The 21,650-nt window shown below is 44.4% G+C and overlaps 2 protein-coding genes across 4 annotated transcripts in view; both read right to left on the bottom strand.

Moving 5' to 3' along the window:
- The window catches only part of POLQ (DNA polymerase theta), a 48,752-nt gene extending 48,030 nt beyond the window's left edge, over positions 1–722 (bottom strand). For all 3 annotated transcript variants that reach the window (XM_069866817.1, XM_069866825.1, XM_069866840.1), the window contains exon 1: positions 539–722. In XM_069866817.1, the coding sequence (XP_069722918.1) occupies positions 539–608 (70 nt within the window). In that variant the 5' untranslated portion in view covers positions 609–722. The remainder of the gene's footprint in view (positions 1–538) is intronic.
- A 6,131-nt stretch (positions 723–6,853) lies between these two features.
- METTL16 (methyltransferase 16, RNA N6-adenosine) lies at positions 6,854–21,164 on the bottom strand. Its single transcript, XM_069866804.1, has 9 exons — positions 21,030–21,164; positions 17,531–17,730; positions 15,020–15,160; positions 14,023–14,138; positions 13,103–13,245; positions 11,273–11,342; positions 9,368–9,457; positions 8,306–8,479; positions 6,854–8,212 (listed from the first exon to the last, which is right to left on the bottom strand). The coding sequence occupies exons 1-9, from the start codon at positions 21,155–21,157 to the stop codon at positions 7,595–7,597; spliced, it is 1,680 nt and encodes a 559-aa protein (XP_069722905.1). The 5' UTR covers positions 21,158–21,164; the 3' UTR covers positions 6,854–7,594.
- Positions 21,165–21,650: the final 486 nt, after the last annotated feature.

The raw sequence follows: 21,650 nt of genomic DNA, 5'->3' as shown, positions 1-21,650 counted from the left end.
ACCTGCTCTTCTTCTAAGTTCTTCATCCTCCCAGTGCTGCTCTAGGACCTTCTTCCCATGGACAGCAGACTCTCAACTTGTCTTTTCCCACAGATTTCTAGTCCACCAGTCCTACTTTTCCTTCTGCACACCCCCCCATAATACAGTAAGTGAGGAGAAACAATAAATTGAAAAAAAATAGATTGCAAATAACATTTTCAAACGTATTTATAACACTACTGTTATCATTCAGTTCCTGGTTGACATAATTTGTAATAAAAAAAGAGAGTGTCATCATTAACTGACACATAATTACCAGTTTCTAAAGGAACATTAACAGAGAAAACGTGGAAAAAAAAAATCTCCCCTCACATCTGGAAAGGAGTCCATCAAGCCAAGTCTAAGGTACAGCAATGGGACAGATCTGAAAAGGATCTCCACAGAAAAAAGAGGATCTTGACTTACTTATCTGTCAGATCAGAACCCTTCAGCACCAATACGTTCTGCAAATGGCACTGGGAAGGTTAGGGAGGAATGGTTTTGTCAGATGTTTACATACCTGAGTAAACTAGGTTCTTCCCTTCCAGAACTTGTCCAAGCATCAGGCACTCTGCTTGCCATTCAAACATCTGTACTACTCCCAGACTGTGGTATTTCTCCAGAACTGCTTTGGGAAGACCCCAGCTTGCAAGGAGCAACTTGTCTGCTTGGTCATCAGGAACATTTACCTGCTGATACTGCCCTTTGGAAGGAGAACATTAAAAAAAATTAAAAAATCAAGTATCATCCTTGAACCTGAGCTCTCTACAAATTCTTGTATTGTGAGAAAAGGCAACCAAAAACTTCCCTATATTTTTTCAGTATTTCCTATGCACCGTTCTTCTTATCACCTGAGATAATTTTTTCAATGTTTCAGATTTGTCTATCCTAAAATGTGAATAATATAGTAGAGTTAGGATTCAAAAACACAGAAAGGAAAAAAACGTACGTGATGGGATCTCAAGCTTCTTTGCTAATGTTAAAACCAATGAACTATATGTAAATGAATGAGTAAAAGATTATTTGATTCTGCTGTTTAAAGAACATCTATAGATTAGCGCTGAACAAGATGTTTAAAAACTTATGCCTTAGGGGTTCTTAAAGATCTCTATACAGAAGTACACCACTACGCTAACCTCTTTCTTAGCCACCTGGAAAATGCTAAGAAATGGTCCAAATGAGGAGGATACACATCATTGGTTAAAAGAACCGGGCGTTAGATTTCTCAGAAAGAAAACCCTTCCAGAGTGTGGGGCCAGTTGGATACAGGAAAGCCACCTACTGAACAGCCTTTGAGGAACTGTCCTATACATACATAGTCTTGTTCAGCTCCATTTGTGTGACCTGACAAAATTGTATCTTGCAGAACATAATCCCATCAGAGAGAAGATGCAACATTACCGGAGAAGAGGCTGAGAGATGCAAATGTATTAAAGAGTTACAGAAAATTTGCAAAAGAGATGAAGTTACAAGATTATATATAAACTTCTTGATTTTGGATGTTAAATGTATCTCAATGCTTTATACATTTCTCTGTTGATTTGAGAACACAATCATGAGAACACAATCACTGAATGGTTTGGGTTGGAAGGGACCTTAAGATCATCCAGTTCCAAGCATCCTGCCATAAGAAGGGACATATTCTACAGGATCCATCCATCTTCCAACCCCATCTAACCAGGCCTTGAACATCTCCAAGGATGGAGCATTCACTACGTCTCTGGGCAACCTGTACCAGTGCCTCATCACCCCTCACAAAAAAAAAAAACAACCAAACCAAAAACTCTTCCTAGTATCTATAAGTATCATTTTACATGTTCTTGGCTGGCAGCAGGACCACTTTAAATGACACATTTTCACAAGATGTTGACGTAACACAAGATGCTTCCATCGCATTTTGTACCTATAGCCAAGATGTCACGTTATAAAAACCGACTGAACGTCTCTGCATTTGCAGGTATCAGTGCACCAACCAGGACCCTTTACAGTGGTGCCTCTAGATACGCTGCATTTTATCAGCTCGCTGTATTCTTGAATCAGTTTTAATAGCACAGGAAAACCTCACCTCATATACCAGAGAATGCAAACTGTACCAACTGTTGTGTTATGGTAGCACCTAGAGGCCAAGTAAAGAACAGGGCCCACTATAAACGGAAGCGTGGCTTCAGAAGCACACACAAAATCACACAATCGTTTACGTTGGAAAAGACCCTCAAGATCATCAAGTTCAATCATAAACTCTACACTGCCAAGTCCACCACTAAACCACGTCCCTAAGTGCCACATCTACACCTCTTTTAAATACCTCCAGGAATGGTGACTTAACCACTTCCCTGGATGGCCTGTTCCAGTTTTTGACAGCCCTTTCTGTGGAAGTAACTTTTCCTAGTATCCAGTAGGTATTTTCCTGCTTTCCCTAACAAAGCAGCAAGCAGAGTGGGCAGACATCTTGATTCCTAGAATTACGGAATGACTTGAGTTGGAAGGCACCTTAAAGCCCATCCAGTTCCAACCTCCCCTGCCATGGGCAGGGGCACCTGGTTGCTCAAAGCCCCATCCAACCTGGCCTTGAACACCTCCAGGGACGGGGCAGCCACAGCTCTCCTGGGCAACCTGTGCCAGCGCTTCACCACCCTCAGCATGAAGAATTTCTTCCCAATATCTCATCTAAATCTCCCTTCCAGAGCCGGGGGTGCTCGGGGGGTCCTGCACCTCAAAAGAGGAGGGGGATCAGGGGGGTCCTGCACCCCAGAAGAGGAGAGGGGATGGGGGAGTCCTGCACCCCAGAACAGGGGAGGGGATCGGGGGGTCCTGCACCCCGGGGCAAGGGGAGAGGATTGGGGGGTTCCTGCACCCCAGAACAAGGGGGGGATCTGGGGGGTCCTGCACCCCAGGATGGGGAAGGATCAGGGAGGTCTCGCACCCCGGGGCAGGGGGGCGGCTCAGGGAGTCCCACATCCCAGGCGAGGGGGAGATCAGAGGGATCCCCCATCCTGGGGCGGGGAGGGGAATAGGGGGGGAGGCGACAGCGCCATGTGTCTAACGGGCAGCACCGCCCCCCTACCCCCCCCCAACCCGGTGGGACCGAGCGGAGGGGAAAGGAAGGAAGAAGAAGAAGAAGAAGAAGGGGGACAGGAGGGGATGGCACCGCTGCCCGGTACCTCCGGTGCTGTGCAGGGAGAGGTCGATCCCGGGCGGCGGGGTGAGCACGGCGGCGCCCAGAGGCCCGGCCCGGCCCGCCGCGCCGCCACCGCCGGCCCGCCCCGCCATTCGCGGCCCCGCGCGCCCCGCAGCAGCGCCCCCTGCGGGGGAAACGGGGCAGGGTCAGCACCGGCCGGCTTGGAGGGGACCGCAAAGCACACCCAGCTCCAAACCCTCCGCCAAGGGCGGGGCACCTCCCACCAGAACAGCCTCCCCAAGGCCCCATCCAGCCTGGCCCTGAACACCTGCAGGGATGGGGCAGCCAACAACTTCCCTGGGAAATCTGTGCCAGGGCCTCACCACCCTCATCGTGAAGAAATTCCTCCTAATCTTAATCTGAATCTTCCAATCTGTAGCCATTGCCCCTCATCCTAACACTATACGCCCTTATAAAAAGCCCCTCCCCAGTTTACCTGTAGCCCCTTCCAGTACTGGAAGGTCACGATAAGGTCTCCTCAGATCCTTCTCTTCTCCAGCCTGAACAACCCAAACTCTCTCAGCCTGTCCTCATATGGGAGGTGCTCCAGCCCTCGGATAATCCTTATAGCCCTCTTCTGGACCCGTTCCAACAGCTCCATATCCTTCTTATGCTGAGGGTTCCCCAGGGCTCAGTGCTGGGTCCAGCCCTGTTCAATGTCTTTATCAATGACCTGGATGAAGGCATTGAGTGCACCCTTAGCAAGTTTGCGGATGACACTAAACTGGGTGCAAGTGTCGATCTGCTGGAGGGTAGGGAGGCTCTGCAAAGGGATCTGAACAGGCTGGACTGCTGGGCTGAAACCAACGGCATGAGGTTTAACAAGGCCAAATGCCGGGTCCTGCACTTAGGGCACAACAACCCTGTGCAGTGCTACAGACTAGGAGAAGTCTGGCTGGAAAGCTGCCTGGAGGAGAGGGACCTGGGGGTGTTGGTTGGCAGCGACTGAACATGAGCCAGCAGTGTGCCCAGGTGGCCGAGAAGGCCAATGGCATCTTGGCTTGTATCAGAAACGGCGTGACCAGCAGGTCCAGGGAGGTTATTCTCCCTCTGTACTCAGCACTGGTGAGACCGCTCCTTGAATCCTGTGTTCAGTTCTGGGCCCCTCACCACAAGAAGGATGTTGAGGCTCTGGAGCGAGTCCAGAGAAGAGCAACAAAGCTGGTGAGGGGGCTGGAGAACAGGCCTTATGAGGGGCGGCAGAGAGGTGGGGTTATTTAGCCTGGAGAAGAGGAGGCTGAGGGGAGACCTTATTGCTCTCTACAACTGCCTGAAAGAGGTTGTAGAGAGGAGGGTGCTGGCCTCTTCTCCCAAGTGACAGGGAACAGGACAAGAGGGAATGGCCTCAAGCTCCACCAGGGGAGGTTCAGGCTTGACATCAGGAAAAAATTTTTCACAGAAAGGGTCATCAGGTACTGGAACAGGCTGCCTAGGGAGGTGGTTGAGTCACCGTCCCTGGAGGTGTTTAAAAGACGGGTGGATGACGTGCTGAGGGACATGGTTTAGTGATTGACAGGAATAGTTGGACTCAATGACCCAGTGGGTCCTTTCCAACCTAGTGATTCTATGATTCTATGATTCCAGAACTGGACACAATACTCCAGATGAGGTCTCACAAGAGAGGAACAGAGGGGCAGAATCACCTCCTTCAACCTGCTGGCCACGCTTCTTTTGATGCAGCCCAGGCACAGTTAGCCTCCAGGGCTGCAAGCGCACAATGTTGGCTCATGTCCAGCTTCTCATCAACTAACACCTTCAAGTCCTCTCTGCAGGGCAGCTCCCAATCACATCATCCCCCATCCTGTACTGAAACCGCCGATTGCCCTGACCCAGGCATAGGACCTTGCAGTTGGCCTTGTTGAATCTCATGAAGTTCACACGGGCCCATTTCTCCAGCTTCTCCACGTCCCTCTGGATGACATCCCATCCTTCTGGTGTGGCAACTGCACCACTCAGCTCGCTGTCTTTTGCTGGTGCACTGGATCTCGTTGTCTGTATCATTTTCATGTCTATAGCATGTTCATGTTCTCCCAAGTAACAAGCGATAGTATAAGGGGAAACAGCCTCAAGTTGTGCCAGAGGAAGTTTACATTGGTTATCAGGAAAAAATTATTTACCAAGAGTGGTGAAGCACAGGCAGAGGCTGCCCAGGGAAGTGGTAGAGTTTCCACCCGTAGAGGGGTTCAAAAAGTAACATGGCAATTAGGGACATGGTTTAGTGGGCACAGTGGTGTGGGGGTGATGGTTGAACTGGATGATCTTTGAGGTCTTCTACAACCTCAATGATTCTGTGATTGCTACTTCTGAAATTATACACCAATCATAGTTTTTAACTGCTATTCTTTCCCAATGCAGGGTTAGCTCTCCAAGTGCCATGCTCACCTTTCTCAAAACCTTTGTTTTAAATAAAATGCCAAGATGACATTTTAACTTCTAAAACAGTGATTCAAATCACACACTAGGGGTTTTCTTTGTAAAAACATCTGGCTTTGTTTAAGTAGCACTCAGGAGAGCGCACTGTTCACGCCATGGTGAAAGACATAGATAATTAATGAAACAACATAACACAGGCTGCCTCAGCCTAACAAGCATGCCACAAGCTTACCTTGAAGATCTGCTTTATCCTTGCAGAGACACTCATATGATAAGCAGGGAACAGCACAAAAGACAAAGAGCTTTGCTTTCCATTTTTGACAGCTCAGCTAGCCAAAATAACCTCTTCAGATTCTGAAAGAATCATAAAATCATAGAATAGTTTGGGTTGGAAGGGACCTTAAAGATCATCTAGTTCCACCCCCTGCCATGGGCAGGGACACTTCCCACAAGACCAGGCTGCCCAAGGCCCCATCCAGCCTGGGCTTGAACACCTTCCCTGGGAAACCTGTGCCAGTGCCTCATCGCTCTCAGCATGAAGAAATTCTTCCTTATGTCTACTCATTCTTCCTTATGTCTAGTCAAAAGAGTGGAGTTTCACCTCTCCCCAGGGACATAAATATTTTTAGCAGTTCCATGAACATTCTGCAATACCCAAAAACCACAAGTCTGTCCACCCCCTGCAGAAGAAGTGCTAAATAGCACAATACACAACAGTTAATGATATGGGGGGGAAATAAAGGCTTTTCTAAGACATTTTTAATTTCAATATAAGAAAACGTACTCATCTTTCCAAAAATCTAGACAACCAAAACTGAACATTCAAAGTGGTTCCAGTATCATAGACAGTTAGCACTCCCTTCTGTCCATCAGGAGTGCCTCTTTTATTTTGGGCAACACAGGCACGCACTCCACTCTCAGAAAAACCTTCTCTCTGTGTCCTCTACAGACACATGGATCTCAGCTTGGGAGGCTAAATTCATGTGAAATGGTACAGCTCAATCTCAAACACACAGACATACCGAAGACCCACTGTCCCTCAGCCTCTCTTCTCACAGGAACAGATCATCAGCCCAGGAACACTGGGAAAACAGATGGTGCAAAAAGGGACTAGGCAGTCAGGTGTGGAAGCAACAGACCCTTCCAATAAACCTAAGGCATCTGTACCCATCTTTGTCCTGCATGAGGAATTTCTTGACCATGAAGATGAGTATGTGCTCTCATTCCTGTCATTAAAGCAATCTCTTAAGATTAAATGCAAGCAAAAGCCTTTAACAACACTGCTGTCATTTCAGAAAATTATATTTTAATTAGTTTAAGGAACACTAATGAAACAGTCAACATAATTAAATCCTCTTTAAACCAAGCAGCTCAAAAAATCTTACTTTGTTGTTAAACCAAAGTTTAGAAAACCAGATGCTAGCAGCAGGCCCTTCTGTGTTTCAGAGCCTAAGTACAATGCAAAGTACAAAGCAACTACTTTAATGAACTGACACTTTGAAGATGTATCCATCTTGCTACTCTGTAGATCAAAGGTTAAATGCACTAAAAGGAAGAGAAGCATAGTTAAATCCTTATCTGAAGACTTCTCTGCAGAGAACAATTCCCACAGCAGACTAATAATTTCTTGCATTAGTACTGTAAAAATATTGAAGAAAATATTTCAGTAAAGATTTCTACTTAGTAACTATATACAATCCTATTGCACCAGAAAAAAGACCAGAATAAGCACTGCTGCTATTTAAAACAGCCACAGCATAGACATATTTCACTTTAACATGTAGTTTTACAACTGCAGCACAAAATCTATTACTTTCCCATCGCTTCATGTCCAAGGCAGCACACTTCATGTACTCCTCACAGTGCTGACAAAGCTATTTAAGATATTAAAGGAGACTCCTGTCTCCATTTTACTCTCTTCTTTTAAGGAGAAAAAACAGGTTTTGCTAACTGAAAACTTTAATCTGTTTAAAATAGTTTACAAAATTTGAGGATTGGCTTCCTACTTTGGTGAAGGAGAAAGGGCTAACTAGCAACCAGTCGAAGAATTTGGTTCCTTAAGTATGTGCACAGCTGGTTCATCAAATCTCTGTTCTGTCCTTCAACCCAGTGCATTTCTACTACTACATCATCTCCTTCTTTCTTCACATTTATTAAACACTTAAAGAGAAAACAACTACTAGTTCCTTTGGGACTTTGTTCTTTTTCAGCTATTAGATTGCTAGCTTCCTCTGAAGGGCAAGGTTCCTCCTTTGCATTACTGGAACCATTGCCAAGTGATGCTTCTCCTGGCTTCGCTTCTGTCTTCTCCTCCTTCACATGCTCATTGTGTTCTTCTTTGTCAGCAGATTCTTCCATTAGCTCATCACCTGCAGTCAAGTGAACATCCTCATCAGGTGCCACAAACCCTGTTTCAGAGTCATCAGTCTTGGGGTTTTCACCGTTTGAATTGTTGCTCGTGCTCTTCTGGATCATCTTTTCCTCTTCCATTGCTTGCAGAACATCTTCAGAAGCACGAGGAAGTTCTCGTAATTGCCTTATTCTCTCTCGTTTCTTTCTCCTCAAATGAATCCACGAGTTTTCAATGGCAGTCACAAACAGGCTAACTTCATCTTTTCCACAAGGAAGACGTTTATGCTGAACCTATTGCAGAAAACAGCAGAACTTCATACTACCTTCTCATAGCTATGCTTTCACATAGGATGTTGTTTTAACACATAATACTTAATACTGTACCTTCAGATCAGTGAGGATCTTCTCTATCCAGGCTCTAACCACAGCAATAGCTTCTACAGCATCCCAGCCCAGAGCTGCAGCTTTGACAGATAACTCTTTGACGGTAGAAGCCAAGACCATAAATGTAATTGGTTTTCGGGGTTTTTCTAATTTTCTTCTTTTAGAGGGAGGTGACTAGAAGAAGAAAGAAACAAAAAATACACTAAGCTATGCAGTGTTAGTGGGATGATTTTTGTACCCAGAAGACAAGGGGATTAAGAGTACTATGTAAGACACCAAACAGTCATTGACATGGGCTGAGTTTCACTTTACTCCGAAGAGTTTTAGATTAAATATAGCTAACAGGATTGTGCACTTTATGCTAGCCTGATGGACAGAGGGAGTTTACATGCCAACATTAGGCAAAAATCTTCATTGATTCCTTTCAGCCACTCACTCTGTGAGCTAAGAAAGGGTGGCTGCTCTTGGGAACAGAGGTCAAGTGTAAATACTCACATTTTGTTCCAAGTTCACTGAAGGTTTGCTTGCATCATCTATAAGACTGGTTATTGTCTATACCTATCTTACAGTACATGTACATCTGGATCCAAAAAAGCAACTGGCTCACATTAGTTAAGGTGAACAATCTCCTACTACATTCATGTAGGCAAGCCTGAGTTAGACACGTTCGTATCTAATTTGCAACAGAACCTACACAGTAAATTAAAACCAAGACCTCAGAGGGAAGCTTAAAAATCTACCCCAACGAGTACACCGTTAGTACTACTAAATTGCTATTTGAAGTATGCTACAAGCAACTCATTTTCACTGAAACCCACAGAAAGTTCCTGTACAGACTCCTTTTTTTTATCCTCCTTAAGCACAGGTCATTTACAAATCACATGTAATGACTGCTAACAGACTGAAAGCCAGTTAAGAAATCCCACTGTCCTTACAGCGCAGCACATCCAATGTTCCAGTCTGATGGAGAACAGTTTGATTCACAAGAGTTATAGCTCATTAGGCCCTTCCTCAAATAACAGGCAGAGATGATCACAAGCAAACCAAAATTAAGCTACTTACAGGCACTTGTACATCATCATAGAAACTCCAGGCCAGTGCCCATCTCATGGTGCGTCCCTGGCAGAATTCAGTATGAGTAACTTTAGGAACCTACGCAAAGAAGCAATACAAAACTTCATTTCCTATTAATAAACAACATTGCACATATTTTCAAATTTAAACAAATTATAAAGTTAGCATAGAGTTATTGTCTTATAACAGAAGTGGAGATTCTTTCCTATATGGCTCATAGACGTCAGTGTCACATGAAGCTGGTCAGTGTCAAACCTGGTAGCCAAGCCCAGATTTCTCACCTGTGCACTTTCAGAGCTTCTAAATTTAGCAACACACAACACAACCCGTTTGGTGCAGCAATCCAGCACACATACAGCACATAACTGCATTCTGATTCTGCAAAAAGCACATTCTTCTCCTTGTTCAGAACCTGCTCCTGGTCCATTCAGATACTGAATGCATTGCTGTCACAAAGGAACACTGAATAAGGCAATGAAGGGCTGGGAAGTCAAGCCACTCCCTTGTCTGCATATGGCAGAAATGTACCAGAAACACTTCTCTATCTGCCCCAAAAATCAAGTCTGTACTTACAATGCCTTAAAATATAAAAATCAGGTTCAATACTAGTGTTAACTAGCCTTTCCACGCATGGATCCTAAGACATTTATATATGATACAGAGAATGTGCTAAAAACTAGCAAGGATAAATTTCAACCATCCCACTTGACTCTGAAGTATCAGCTCCAGAGCATTGCCTCTCAGGTCTGTACATTAAAAAATAATCTTGCTTTTGAGAAATACCTTCAAAAAGTAGGAAGAAAAAGTGTCTCCGATGCAAAACTTCCTGCCTTTGGCTTCCCAATTCTATCAACATATCCAGTAAGTACAGCAAATGCAAAGACAGTTTGAAGAATGAGTGAACTTATTGGAACATTAATGCTGCATCCTAACCTGAACCACAATACATGGCGTATTAACAGGCACAGACTCAGCTTTCCTTTCAAGCTAAGACCAAGTTTTCTCTTCTGACAACAACACAGCCTGCGCTGGGTTACAATGAGCATATCCTCAGCTCTATTACAACAAAGATTACAGACCTGAGCAAAACTAAACTGGTAATCTAAAAAAAAAAGAAATAAAAGGAAAACAGCTTTTCCATGCAAGGTTTGCAAGGATTTCTCTCACTTTACTAAGACAGAGGTGCAACAGTTCAAGGATAGGGAGTAAAGCTAGGTACTTGAACTTCGGTGCTTAGCTCAGCATCTGCTTTTGGCACTGAATTTAAGGATTCCCTATAGCCTGTAGTTCATCTTTCTGGGAATTGACTTCACCACGCATTCTCTTTCCTCCACCTCTCCACCATCTACAAGGAGAGATCACACAATCATTTACTTTGTATGGGAATTAGAGAGGACTACGCTTCCTCCAGAAAGCCATAAAAAAGTCCTTTGCAAAGCCTTCTTGCATGGGAATAATGGCAAAAGGTTGGATTTTACTTGGTGTCAGGATTGAATGCAAACAAAAAATGCTGCTATTTAAACAATGGTACATATTTTTATCAACCAAATTGCTCAATTTCATGCTAGCCAAGAGGAAAGAACTAGATTTTTTTGGTTTGTTTTTTTTTTCCACAACAGCCCTGCTAAGGCTGTCTTAAAGCAGAAACCTTGTACCTTCCAGAACGGACCAAGACATGCTTCTACACATGATAAAGATGATATCTGCCACTGATCATCTCTGAACCTAAAATACTTAAATCTCAACTGCTTTGAGTGCTTCCCTAACAAGGAATTGCAGTTTCTTCTTGTAAATAAAAACTCACTAAAGTGATTCAATAATAATTACCCACATGCATCAGAACATATTGTATAGAACATGCACAGAATACACACGGACTATATACAAACTCACCCCCTGGATTCGAAGTTCCTCTTTCAATGGTGCCAAACTGCATTTCTTCCCCAACATGCAACTGTACCATCTGCAAAGAACGCATTTACAAAACACTTACAAATGCAAATCAACTGAAAATAGCAACTACCAGAAAGAACTACTGGGATCAGAAACCTGCAAGAGTAATAAGAGATATAAAACCAAAACAACACACACTTAAACAGAGACTAGGACACAGCACAACAGGAATCAGAATAGAAGGCCCAAAGACAGACCGGACAAGGGAATCTTCAAGTTTTTAGGAAACACATTAAGTCTATTATTGAAGCAGTACCTAAACAGCCAGTAATTCTGTTTCAAACAATGACTTTAGTTATGTGGAAGATGTTACCCCCGCAGTAGTTTTTTTTTCAATTTCTGCTCTTTCTTTGGAGAATGAATTGGAATAAAAAAAGGGATATGCAACTATCGACAAGCATTTAAATCTCAAAAGCAGACCTACTGACTACCACTTCTGCTCATTCATAATTCCAGGCTTCCATCACCTAACCCATATTTCATGAGGAAATCAACAGAGGAAAAAAAGGAAAGAAATTTATTTTCCCACTTCTAGTTAAGCTTATCCTTCTACCCAGCTCCACATCTTCAATACCTACAAACATTACTCCTGTTCTTCATTTAAGTTACTATTCAAGTTCTACAACTCTCTCCTCCGTACTTTCTTGGTGACTGGATCCAAAACAGTCATTCGTGAATATAACACATTGAAGTGCAAAAATTTCAGTTTCCAGTTATCAAGGAACAGTTTCCTCAATAATACTCATCTAAACTGTGGGCAAGGACTTAAAATTGCTCACATATACAAATAGGCTAGCAGGTCAAGGGAGGTGATTCTCCCCTTCTACTTCCCTCTCCCGAGATCCCACCTGGATTACTGTGTCCAGTTCTGGAATCCTCAGCATAAGAAGGATATGGAACTGTAAGAGTGAGTCCAGAGGAGGCCATGATGACGATCAGAGGGCTGTAGGGCCTCCGCTATGAGGACAGGCTGAAAGAGTTGGCATTATGTCTGGAGAAGAGAAAGCTCTGGGGAGACTTTAGACCAGCCTTACAGTACTTCAAGGGGCTACAAGAAAGCCGGAGAGGGACTTTTTACAAGGGCATAGAGTGACAGGACAAGGGGGAATGGCTTTAAATTGGAAGGGGGAAGATTACATTAGACATTAGGAAGAAATTCTTCACAATGAGGGTGGTGAGGCACTGGCACAGGTTGCCCAGGGAAGCTGTGGATGCCCCATCCCTGGAGGTGTTCAAGGCCAGGTGCAATGGGGCCTTGAACAGCTTGGTCTGGTGGGAGATGCCCCCGCCCACGGCAAGGGGGTTGGAACTGAATGGTCTTTAAGGGTCCTTCCAACCCAAACCATTCAGTCATTCTATGATTCTAAAGTACAAAAAAAAAAAAAAATTGACTTCCTGCTACCTGAAACAGCTAACTAGGCAATGTCATAAATCCTCCCATCCTAGATATCCTTAAGAATAAACACCAACCATCTTCAGCAAGTTACATGTGCTAATTTAGTCACAAGCTACAAGTGTCACTGGTATAGCCTTTTTATGCCTTCTGCGTTTAAATACCTCCAATGATGAGTTGTAATTGATGCTAAAGAACAATTAATTTTACATAAACCGAGACTAGTCTAATTACTGATGTTTACGTATCATTAAAACAAACCAAACAGATGCTACTGGACCACAGCTATTTTCCTTACTTAAAATAACATTTTCAGGTGATTTCCACCAAAGAGTCAGATAAAAGGTAGGTGTTTTTCAACTGGATGAAGCACTTACCGTAACCTCTTTTTAAGCTGTAGACTATCATGAATAATTCTTTTCACAAATTCTAGTTCTCCCCCCTCAGCCATGATTTCTGTGATCCCTCCTGTATTTACAGAGCTGGGAGGGGGACGCCGTGGATTTCGAGAATTTACTCCCTGCATAAAAAAGAACATTCGAGATAAACATTTAATGAAATCTTAAGCTGTTTAGTACACTGCTTCCTGCCTCAAACTTTAGTGCATAGCAAGTTTCACCACCTCTAGTTATCCTTCCCCCATCAGAAACATGGATAATAGACAAAGATACATTCAAAATAAGCATAACTGAGTGAATTCCCTGCAATCCCAAACTTAACCGAGTTACTACTCACACAGAAGCATCCTGCTAATATGAAATCTGTTATTCCAGCACATGTGAGAAATGTTGGTTACATGCATCTAAACAATTACAATCCATAGTGTTTAATTTCAACACTTAAATCTTTTTTAACTACTTTGCGTTATAGAGTTAAGTTTCTGACTGTACTCAGTAGGTATTGCAAGAACTATTCTAAGCTGCATGATACCACCTAAATCACTAAGGAAACGAAAAATAGAGACAGGCAGGATACCAGAAGCTCATTCCTCCATACTGCTGCTATGCAACAAACACCTGATTTCACATTTACTATGTGAAGCCATGTGCTCTCCAAACTAATTATCTAAGACAGTAAAAACTTGTGAAAAAATTCTATGGGTCAACCTGCACTGTAGGTAACAGCTAAGTTTTCCAAAACACCTTTGGGGCAGGGGATGGGGTGAGAGAAGACTTAAATGCTGCTTCATGAGTTGGAATTTTCTACTCAACCTCCCCCAAGGGAAAAGGTTAAATTGTTGTTGCCCTCCTACTCACTGAACAATGAAGTACGTGTAAGATTTATTTTGTTATCTTACCTTCGCTTCCAACTGGTTGGCAAAAAAGGGGGGGTTGCACATGCAGAAGTCATAAATGATCTCAGATTCTTCTTTCAGTGCATCCATTAGTAGGGTTTTCTGTGGTACTTTAACCACTAGCAGAAAAAAGGAATTTGGTCAATAAATAATTCTATATTTTATATAGCATGCCATTTACATTTTAGTGTTTCTTGAAACAATATGTTGTATTAAAACTGTGCTTTCTAAGCACATATTGTGCTTAGAAAACAATATGAAAAACATATTGTTTTTCTACCAAAAAAGTAATAAATATCAGCACGCAAATAAAGACTTCAGGTTAAGGATTAGCATACAAACAGCCTGTATGTTTATACACACTAGTAGAACTACATGAGTGTTTAAAACAATAGGAACTGCCTGAGTTACACTGAATTCCCTGCGCAACTACAAATTCACTTTAAGCCCTTCCAAAAATCAACATGAGTGTCAGTAAATCACTCCACAAGCTCCTCACAGATAAAAGAAATCTCAGCCTAAACAATTTTTTCTTTTTTTAAGATAGGGAGGTCTAGAATTGTACTCGAGAACATGCAGTGTTTGGTCTTTCTAGAGTATAGAGCTAAGATAGAGGAACACTAAGATAAAAACTATTTTCACGGACATTACACATGAAAATTAATGAGGGAAGCACACCAGGTGACCTTGCAGCAGAAACAGCACAAACTTTAAAAATTATTTCAGTAACAGACAAAGAATACAGACAGAGAAAGGGATCCCAGGATGAAATTTAACTTCCAGATTCTCAGAAGGAAGAATAGCTATCTATCCACACATTTCATGCCAGACAAGCTGTGACTTTCTGGCTTAAGCATACACGGACCTTTATAAGCATTCTGCTTCAGTAAAAACAACCGAGCATGTTACTTGGCAGGAATACAGATTCTGTTATGACACTGAACGTGGCAGAAAGAGGTCACAACGTTTTTATGCTACTAAATACCTTATTACATCTTACCCTTTATAAGATCAGACAAGTTATTCTGTTCCACGTTCTTCTTGGCATAGTTGAAGCACATATCATCCACTTCTGTTGCAAGAAAATACCAGCCATTCAAAGTAGCTCCCAGTAATGGGTATATGCAAGAAGCTCCTGTCCCTGCAGAAGTGAAAAGCCATAAGAAAGGCAAAATAAGTCTGTGATGTTATACACAGTGTGGCTGCTATATACTTTTTGCAACAGTAAGAGCCAATTCCAAGAAAACCTTGATTACCGATCATCTGCTACTCTGAAGTTCTTCAGTGAACTTTATCTTTCTAATTTAAAATACAGCATTGTCAAAGATGCACTTTTAATAAAGTTTCATAATATGCTAAAAATTTTCTAGTAAATTAGTGATGTCTTTTTAAGCTACTTTTTTTCTACATGACAGTGACTAATTTATACAGTGAAAGCAAAACACATTTTTTACAAAAAAAAATAGGATCTATCACAAATACACTTTTCTTCTGTGTTTTACTGTTATTGATAGATACATCAATCACAAAAAAACCCAAAAACAACTAACCACATTTCTGTTCCATCAAACTGTTTTCCCCTAGTGCCCAAAACAACCAAAGAAACAGGGGTGCCAATTAAGAGATCTAAAAAGATCACCAGACTTGGCAACAAAGAGAAAAATATGCTAGTGCAAAATTATTCCTTCTCATAATTATGACATATCTAGGTCATCCAATTACCAGTGTCAGTCGAATTTAGGATTAAAGGGAATGGATACACGAAAAGGGAAATATTACCCTCCACTACAAAACTTACGTTCAGAGATAAATCGAGAGACTACTGTTATATTGACTTACAGAAGCACAAATACTAATGTCTGTCAGCAAGCAAAAGCATGCAGTTATTTCCAGTACTCCTTTAATGTCCCTGTTAGATGACTGCTTTCTCACAGCTGGAAGTTCACTGCAAACTCAAACTGAAGATTTTACAATAGTTGGAGGACTTAAAAGATATGTCGTTTCTACTTAAAAAAAACCAAATCATGCTAGCAAACACCAAGAAAACAGTAGCGAAAAACTGGCACGGTAGCTGAGACTACAGAACTCAAGCTTTGAAGAAGTTCGTATCTTCAGCATTTTAATGTCAAGCATTAAAACATAAGTTATAAAGGAAGCTCCAGTTTCTCTCAGCACTAATTAATCTTCAAAACCAAACCTCTGGAATCATAAAGAAGACTCTATTGACAAAAATAAAAGATGTGAACCAAATTCAAATGCACCATCACAGGTGCCTTCCAAATAATTCACAGAAAATGACCAACAATTTAGAACTCAAATGCCAATTTTATTATCTGTATGTCGAATACAGTTCCTTGTTCCTACAGAGGTTACCTTTTTATTTCTGGTAAAAACCAAATTATGTGCACCAGTGTACAGCTCAAATTCACACCTCTACTGAACAACTGTTTACATTAATCTGCTGCTTATCTAGGTATTGTCTGATAATCCAGATATTGAAACTGAACAAGCCACAATGCTTTAAGACAGGTGGTGCCCATCTGTGGATGTTTAGTCCAGTTTAAAACACTTTTTTCAACAATACACATGAAACTTTTGACCACCGACAACCAAAAGGAAGCTTTGCTGGTATTTGTCTTGGCTTCTAATTAAGCCTCTTCTACAATTTAGCTTATGAAAATATCTGCATTGAAACAAAAAAGAGTACACTCAAAGTTTAGAAATGGTGCATTCATCTCCCAAATACACCTGAAACCACAGGATTTTTTTTATTAAGAGGAAAACTAAAAAATATTGCTATGCAACTCACTAACTCTCTCGTGCAGACATACAAAAGTAAAACCAGTAGATTGCTAATATAACATAATCCAGTAGTTAGAAGACTGAGAAGAAATGACATCGTTTAAGTTCCTTTAGAACAATTTTTGCCTCAGTTACTAGCAGTGTAATTTTGGTATCCCACATAAAGCTACACTCTTAAGTGTTCAAGGCCACAAAAAGCCAAATAATTGCCTGCTGTGGCCATTCTGGTGTTTGTGCAGAGAAATTCGACACACCAAGAAGCACGTTAAATACCAGTGGGGTCAGACTGTCTGTTTCACTATGATGAGTACAGTTCTAATTTTTTGTTTCCCAAACTTCACATTTCTCTACGGATGCGTGACAAATTTTATCAGCTGGTTTTACTGACAGTAAATAACAAATTGTGACCAATGAAACAACCCAAGGGAACAGCAAGAAAATGTGCCAGTAGAGGTTTAGGTGGCATATTAGGAAAAGTTTCTCAGAGGGTGGTGGAACACTGGAACAGTTCCCCAGGGAAGCAGTCATGGCATCAAGCCTGGCAACACTCAAGAAGCACTTGGAAAATGCCCTCAGAAACATGATGTGAAGGCTGGGGTTGTCCTGTGCAGGGACAGGAGTTGGACTTGACAGTCCCTGCGTGTCCCTTCCAACTCAGGACGTTCTACGATTCTGTGATTCAAATTGAACATTTTGCCTTTCCAAGTACCTATGTCAATGCCTCGCCTGAGGACTTGCTTGTCAGCATCCTGGTGACCAATGAGGTCCTCCACCCAGTGGATGTAGTTCAGCCTCAGGGGAACAGTGGGAATAAGCCTTTCCACAGGGATGTCAATCGTAAGCCCAAAATCCTCCTTCAGGAGGGTGCACGTCAGAGCTCTCACCGCCTCAGGGTCCTTGAAATTCAGGCTGAAAGGTAGAAGCAGCAGTTAGGGGAGACTGTGCCCCCTCGGTCACCACAGCCCGGGGTTGGACACACAGACAGAGAGACACACAGACAGAGAGACACACAGCACCACGCAGACACACAGTGACACAATGACACACAGGCATACATGCACATGCAGTTACATATGCATGCACAGACACACACAGAGTAACTAACAGACACACATACTCACAGTAGCTAACAGATACGGTCACAGATACACACAGTTGCAGACAGACACACAAATTGCACAGAGACACAGTTGCAGACTGTGTAGACACACGGTCACGCAGAGACACACACTCTGTCACAGACACAGTCACGCAAAGCCGCACTCATGCACACACAGATACATACATGCACGCAGACACAGTCACACGCACTCACGCAAATATATATGTGCACACATACACACACAGATTCACACAGAAGCAGTCACAGACAGACAGAGCCAGAGACACACACGCAGATACATATGTATGCACAGTCACATCCACAGGCACACAGGCTCACAGTCCCTGTCACACACAGACAGGCACACAGGCACTGTCAGACAGTCACACTTTCACGCACAAACGCAGAGATCACACACACACACAGACCCCCAGACACAGAGACCACCCAGACAGACACACACAGACGCAGACACACAGGTGCAGACACACACACAGACGCAGACACACACAGACACACACAGACGCGCAGACACACACACAGACGCGCAGACACACACACAGACGCGCAGACACACACACAGATCATAGAATCATAGAATAACCAGGTTGGAAGAGACCCACTGGATCATCGAGTCCAACCATTCCTATCAATCACTAAACCATGCCCCTTAGCACCTCATCCACCCATCCCTTAAACACCTCCAGGGAAGGTGAATCAACCACCTCCCTGGGAAGCCTCTGCCACTGCCCAATGACCCTTTCTGTGAAGAATATTTTCCTAATGTCAAGCCTGAACCTCCCCTGGTGGAGCTTGAGGCCATTCCCTCTTGTCCTGTCCCCTGTCACTTGGGAGAAGAGGCCAGCACCCTCCTCTCTACAACCTCCTTTCAGGTAGTTGTAGAGAGCAATAAGGTCTCCCCTCAGCCTCCTCTTCTCCAGGCTGAACAACCCCAACTCCCTCAGCCGATCCTCATAAGGCCTGTTCTCCAGCCCCCTCACCAGCTTTGTTGCTCTCCAGAGGGACTCGCTCCAGAGCCTCAACATCCTTCTTGTGGTGAGGGGCCCAGAACTGAACACAGGATTCAAGGAGCGGTCTCACCAGTGCCGAGTACAGAGGGAGAATAACCTCTTGGGACCTGCTGGTCACACCGTTTCTGATACAAGCCAAGATGCCATTGGCCTTCTTGGCCACCTGGGCACACTGCTGGCTCATGCTCAGTCGCTGTCAACCAACACCCCCAGGTCCCTCTCCTCCAGGCAGCTTTCTAGACAGACTTCTCCTAGTCTGTAGCACTGCACAGGGTTGTTGTGCCCCAAGTGCAGGACCCGGCATTTGGCCTTGTTAAACCTCATGCCGTTGGACTCTGCCCAGCGGTCCAGCCTGTTCAGATCCCTTTGCAGAGCCTCCCTACCCTCCAGCAGATCCACACGTCCACCCAGCTTAGCGTCGTCCGCAAACTTGCTAAGGGTGCACTCGATGCCTTCATCCAGGTCATTGATGAAGACATTGAACAGGGCTGGACCCAGCACTGAGCCCTGGGGAACCCCACTTGTCACTGGCCTCCAGCTGGATTTCACACCATTTCCCACCACTCTCTGGGCCCGGCCAGCCAACCAGTTTTCCACCCAGGAGACTGTGCGCCTGTCCAGGCCAGAGGCTGACAGTTTCTCAAGCAGAATGCTGTGAGAAACTGTGTCAAAGGCTTTACTGAAGTCCAGGAGGACCACATCCACAGCCTTTCAGTCAACCAGCAGCCGAGTCACTTTGTCATAGAAGGCGATCAGGTTAGTTTGGCAAGACCTGCCTTTTGTGAACCCACGTTGACTGGGCCTGATCACCCGGTTCTCTTGCATGTGCTTCATGATAACACTCAAGATCACCTGCTCCATGACTTTCCCTGGCACTGAGGTCAGACTGACGGGCCTATAGTTCCCTGGGTCCTCCCTGCGACCCTTCTTGTAGATGGGCACAACATCAGCCAGCCTCCAGTCCAGTGGAACTTCCCCAGTCTTCCCGGACTGTTGGAAGATGATGGAAAGGGGTTTGGCCAGCACATCCGCCAGCTCCTTCAATACCCTTGGGTGAATCCCATCCGCCCCATAGACTTGTAGGTGTCTAGTCGGGCAAGCAAGGCTCTGACCACCTCCTCTTGGATCATGGGAACCTCATTCTGCTCCTCTAACTCCTGGGTTTGTACACAGACGGAACGACTTTCTTTACAATTAAAGACTGAGGCAAAGAAGGCATTAAGTACCTCAGCCTCTTCCTCATCCCCTGTCACTGTTGTTCGTTCTGCGTCCAATAGGGACTGTATGGTCTCCCTAGTCCTCCTTTTATTATTTATATATTTATAGAAAGATTTTTTGTTATCTTTCATAGACTTTGCCAATCTGATTTCTAGCTGAGCCTTAGCCCTTCTGATTTTTAATCTGCACAATCTCACTTCCCTCCTGTAGTCCACCCAAGAGGCCTGTCCCCTCTTCCAGAGCCCATAAACATTTCTCTTCTTCTTGATATCACTCAAGATCTCTCTGTTCAACCAAGCTGGCTTTCTCCCCTGCTGGCTTTTTTTCCAGAACATGGGGATGGCTTTCTCCTGAGCTGCTACGATTTCCTTTTTGAAGAGCTCCCAGCCCTCATGGGCTCCCTTGCCCTTAAGTACTGTCTCCCATGAGACTTTGCCAACCAGCCTTCTGAAGAGTTCACAGTCTGCCCTCTGGAAATTTAATGCTACTGTCCTACTAACAACCCTCTTCACTTCACCTGGAACAGAAAACCCTATCATCTCATGATCACTTTGTCCTAGGCGTCCACCTACTGCCACATCCCCCACAAGGCCTTCTCTGTTCACAAACAGCAGGTCCAGGAGGGCACCCTCCCTTGTTGGTTCATTCACCAGCTGTGCAAGGAAGTTGTCTTCCACGCACTCCAGGAACCTCCTAGACTGCTTCCTTTCTGCTCTACTGAACTTCCAGCAGATCCACAGACACACGCAGACACAGACACACACAGACCCCGCAGGCACACGCAGACCCCCGCGGGCACACGCAGACACCCGCAGAGAGAGCCCAGACACCCACACAGACACATCCCGGCCCCTCACCTGACCCTGCCGGCGAGGGAGCAGCGCACGTGCTGCCGGAACGCCGGGTACTTCCCCGCCAGGTACGCGAAGTCGGGCGGTCTGTCCCGGTACCGGTTCCGCGCGTGCATGCACTTGCTCAGCGCCATGGCCCGGCCCCCCCACTCCCGGCGTGCACCGCGCCGCCTCGGGCCGTACCAAACCGCGGGGGGGGGGGGGCGAGGGGAGGCCGTTGTGCCTGGCTTCGCCCGGCTCAGCCCATCGCCCACGGCGCGCCTCGGGCCGTACCAAGGTGTGGCGGGGGGGTACGGTGCCCTGAGCTGCCCGGCTCAGACGAACAGCTCAGAAGAGCCGCAAGGGGATTTAGTTTGTCCTACTTCCTGCCCTCAGCCAGCTTCCTGTGACTTATGACAGCTCAGAAGTTCATAAAAACTTGTCTTTTAAAAACAAAAACGCTGAAACCATCAAGCTACCCACTCTCGCCATCTACTTTTCCACTTCTGGAGGTTATTTTGATAGGAATGGTTGGACTCGATGATCCGGTGGGTCTCTTCCAACCTGGTTATTCTATGATTCTATGATTCTCCTTTCTCCATCCCCAGCCACAGTCACAGAAGAGAGGACAAAACCAGAACAGAGGCA

This window comes from Phaenicophaeus curvirostris, chromosome 1 (assembly GCF_032191515.1).
Source record: "Phaenicophaeus curvirostris isolate KB17595 chromosome 1, BPBGC_Pcur_1.0, whole genome shotgun sequence".
Classification (NCBI taxonomy): Eukaryota; Metazoa; Chordata; class Aves; order Cuculiformes; family Cuculidae; genus Phaenicophaeus; species Phaenicophaeus curvirostris.
Note: the sequence above shows the minus strand (reverse complement) of the source record. Positions and strands in the feature narration are given on the sequence as shown.

Coding starts and splice junctions, on each gene's coding strand:
- METTL16 (XM_069866804.1), bottom strand. CDS start 21,157: ATGGCGCTGAGCAAGTGCATGCACGCGCGGAACCGGTACCGGGACAGA. Junction 9,458..11,272: donor AGGAACTTCGAATCCAGGGG/GTGAGTTTGTAT, acceptor TTCTTTGCGTAG/GTTCCTAAAGTTACTCATAC. Junction 8,480..9,367: donor ATGATGATGTACAAGTGCCT/GTAAGTAGCTTA, acceptor TTCTTCTTCTAG/TCACCTCCCTCTAAAAGAAG.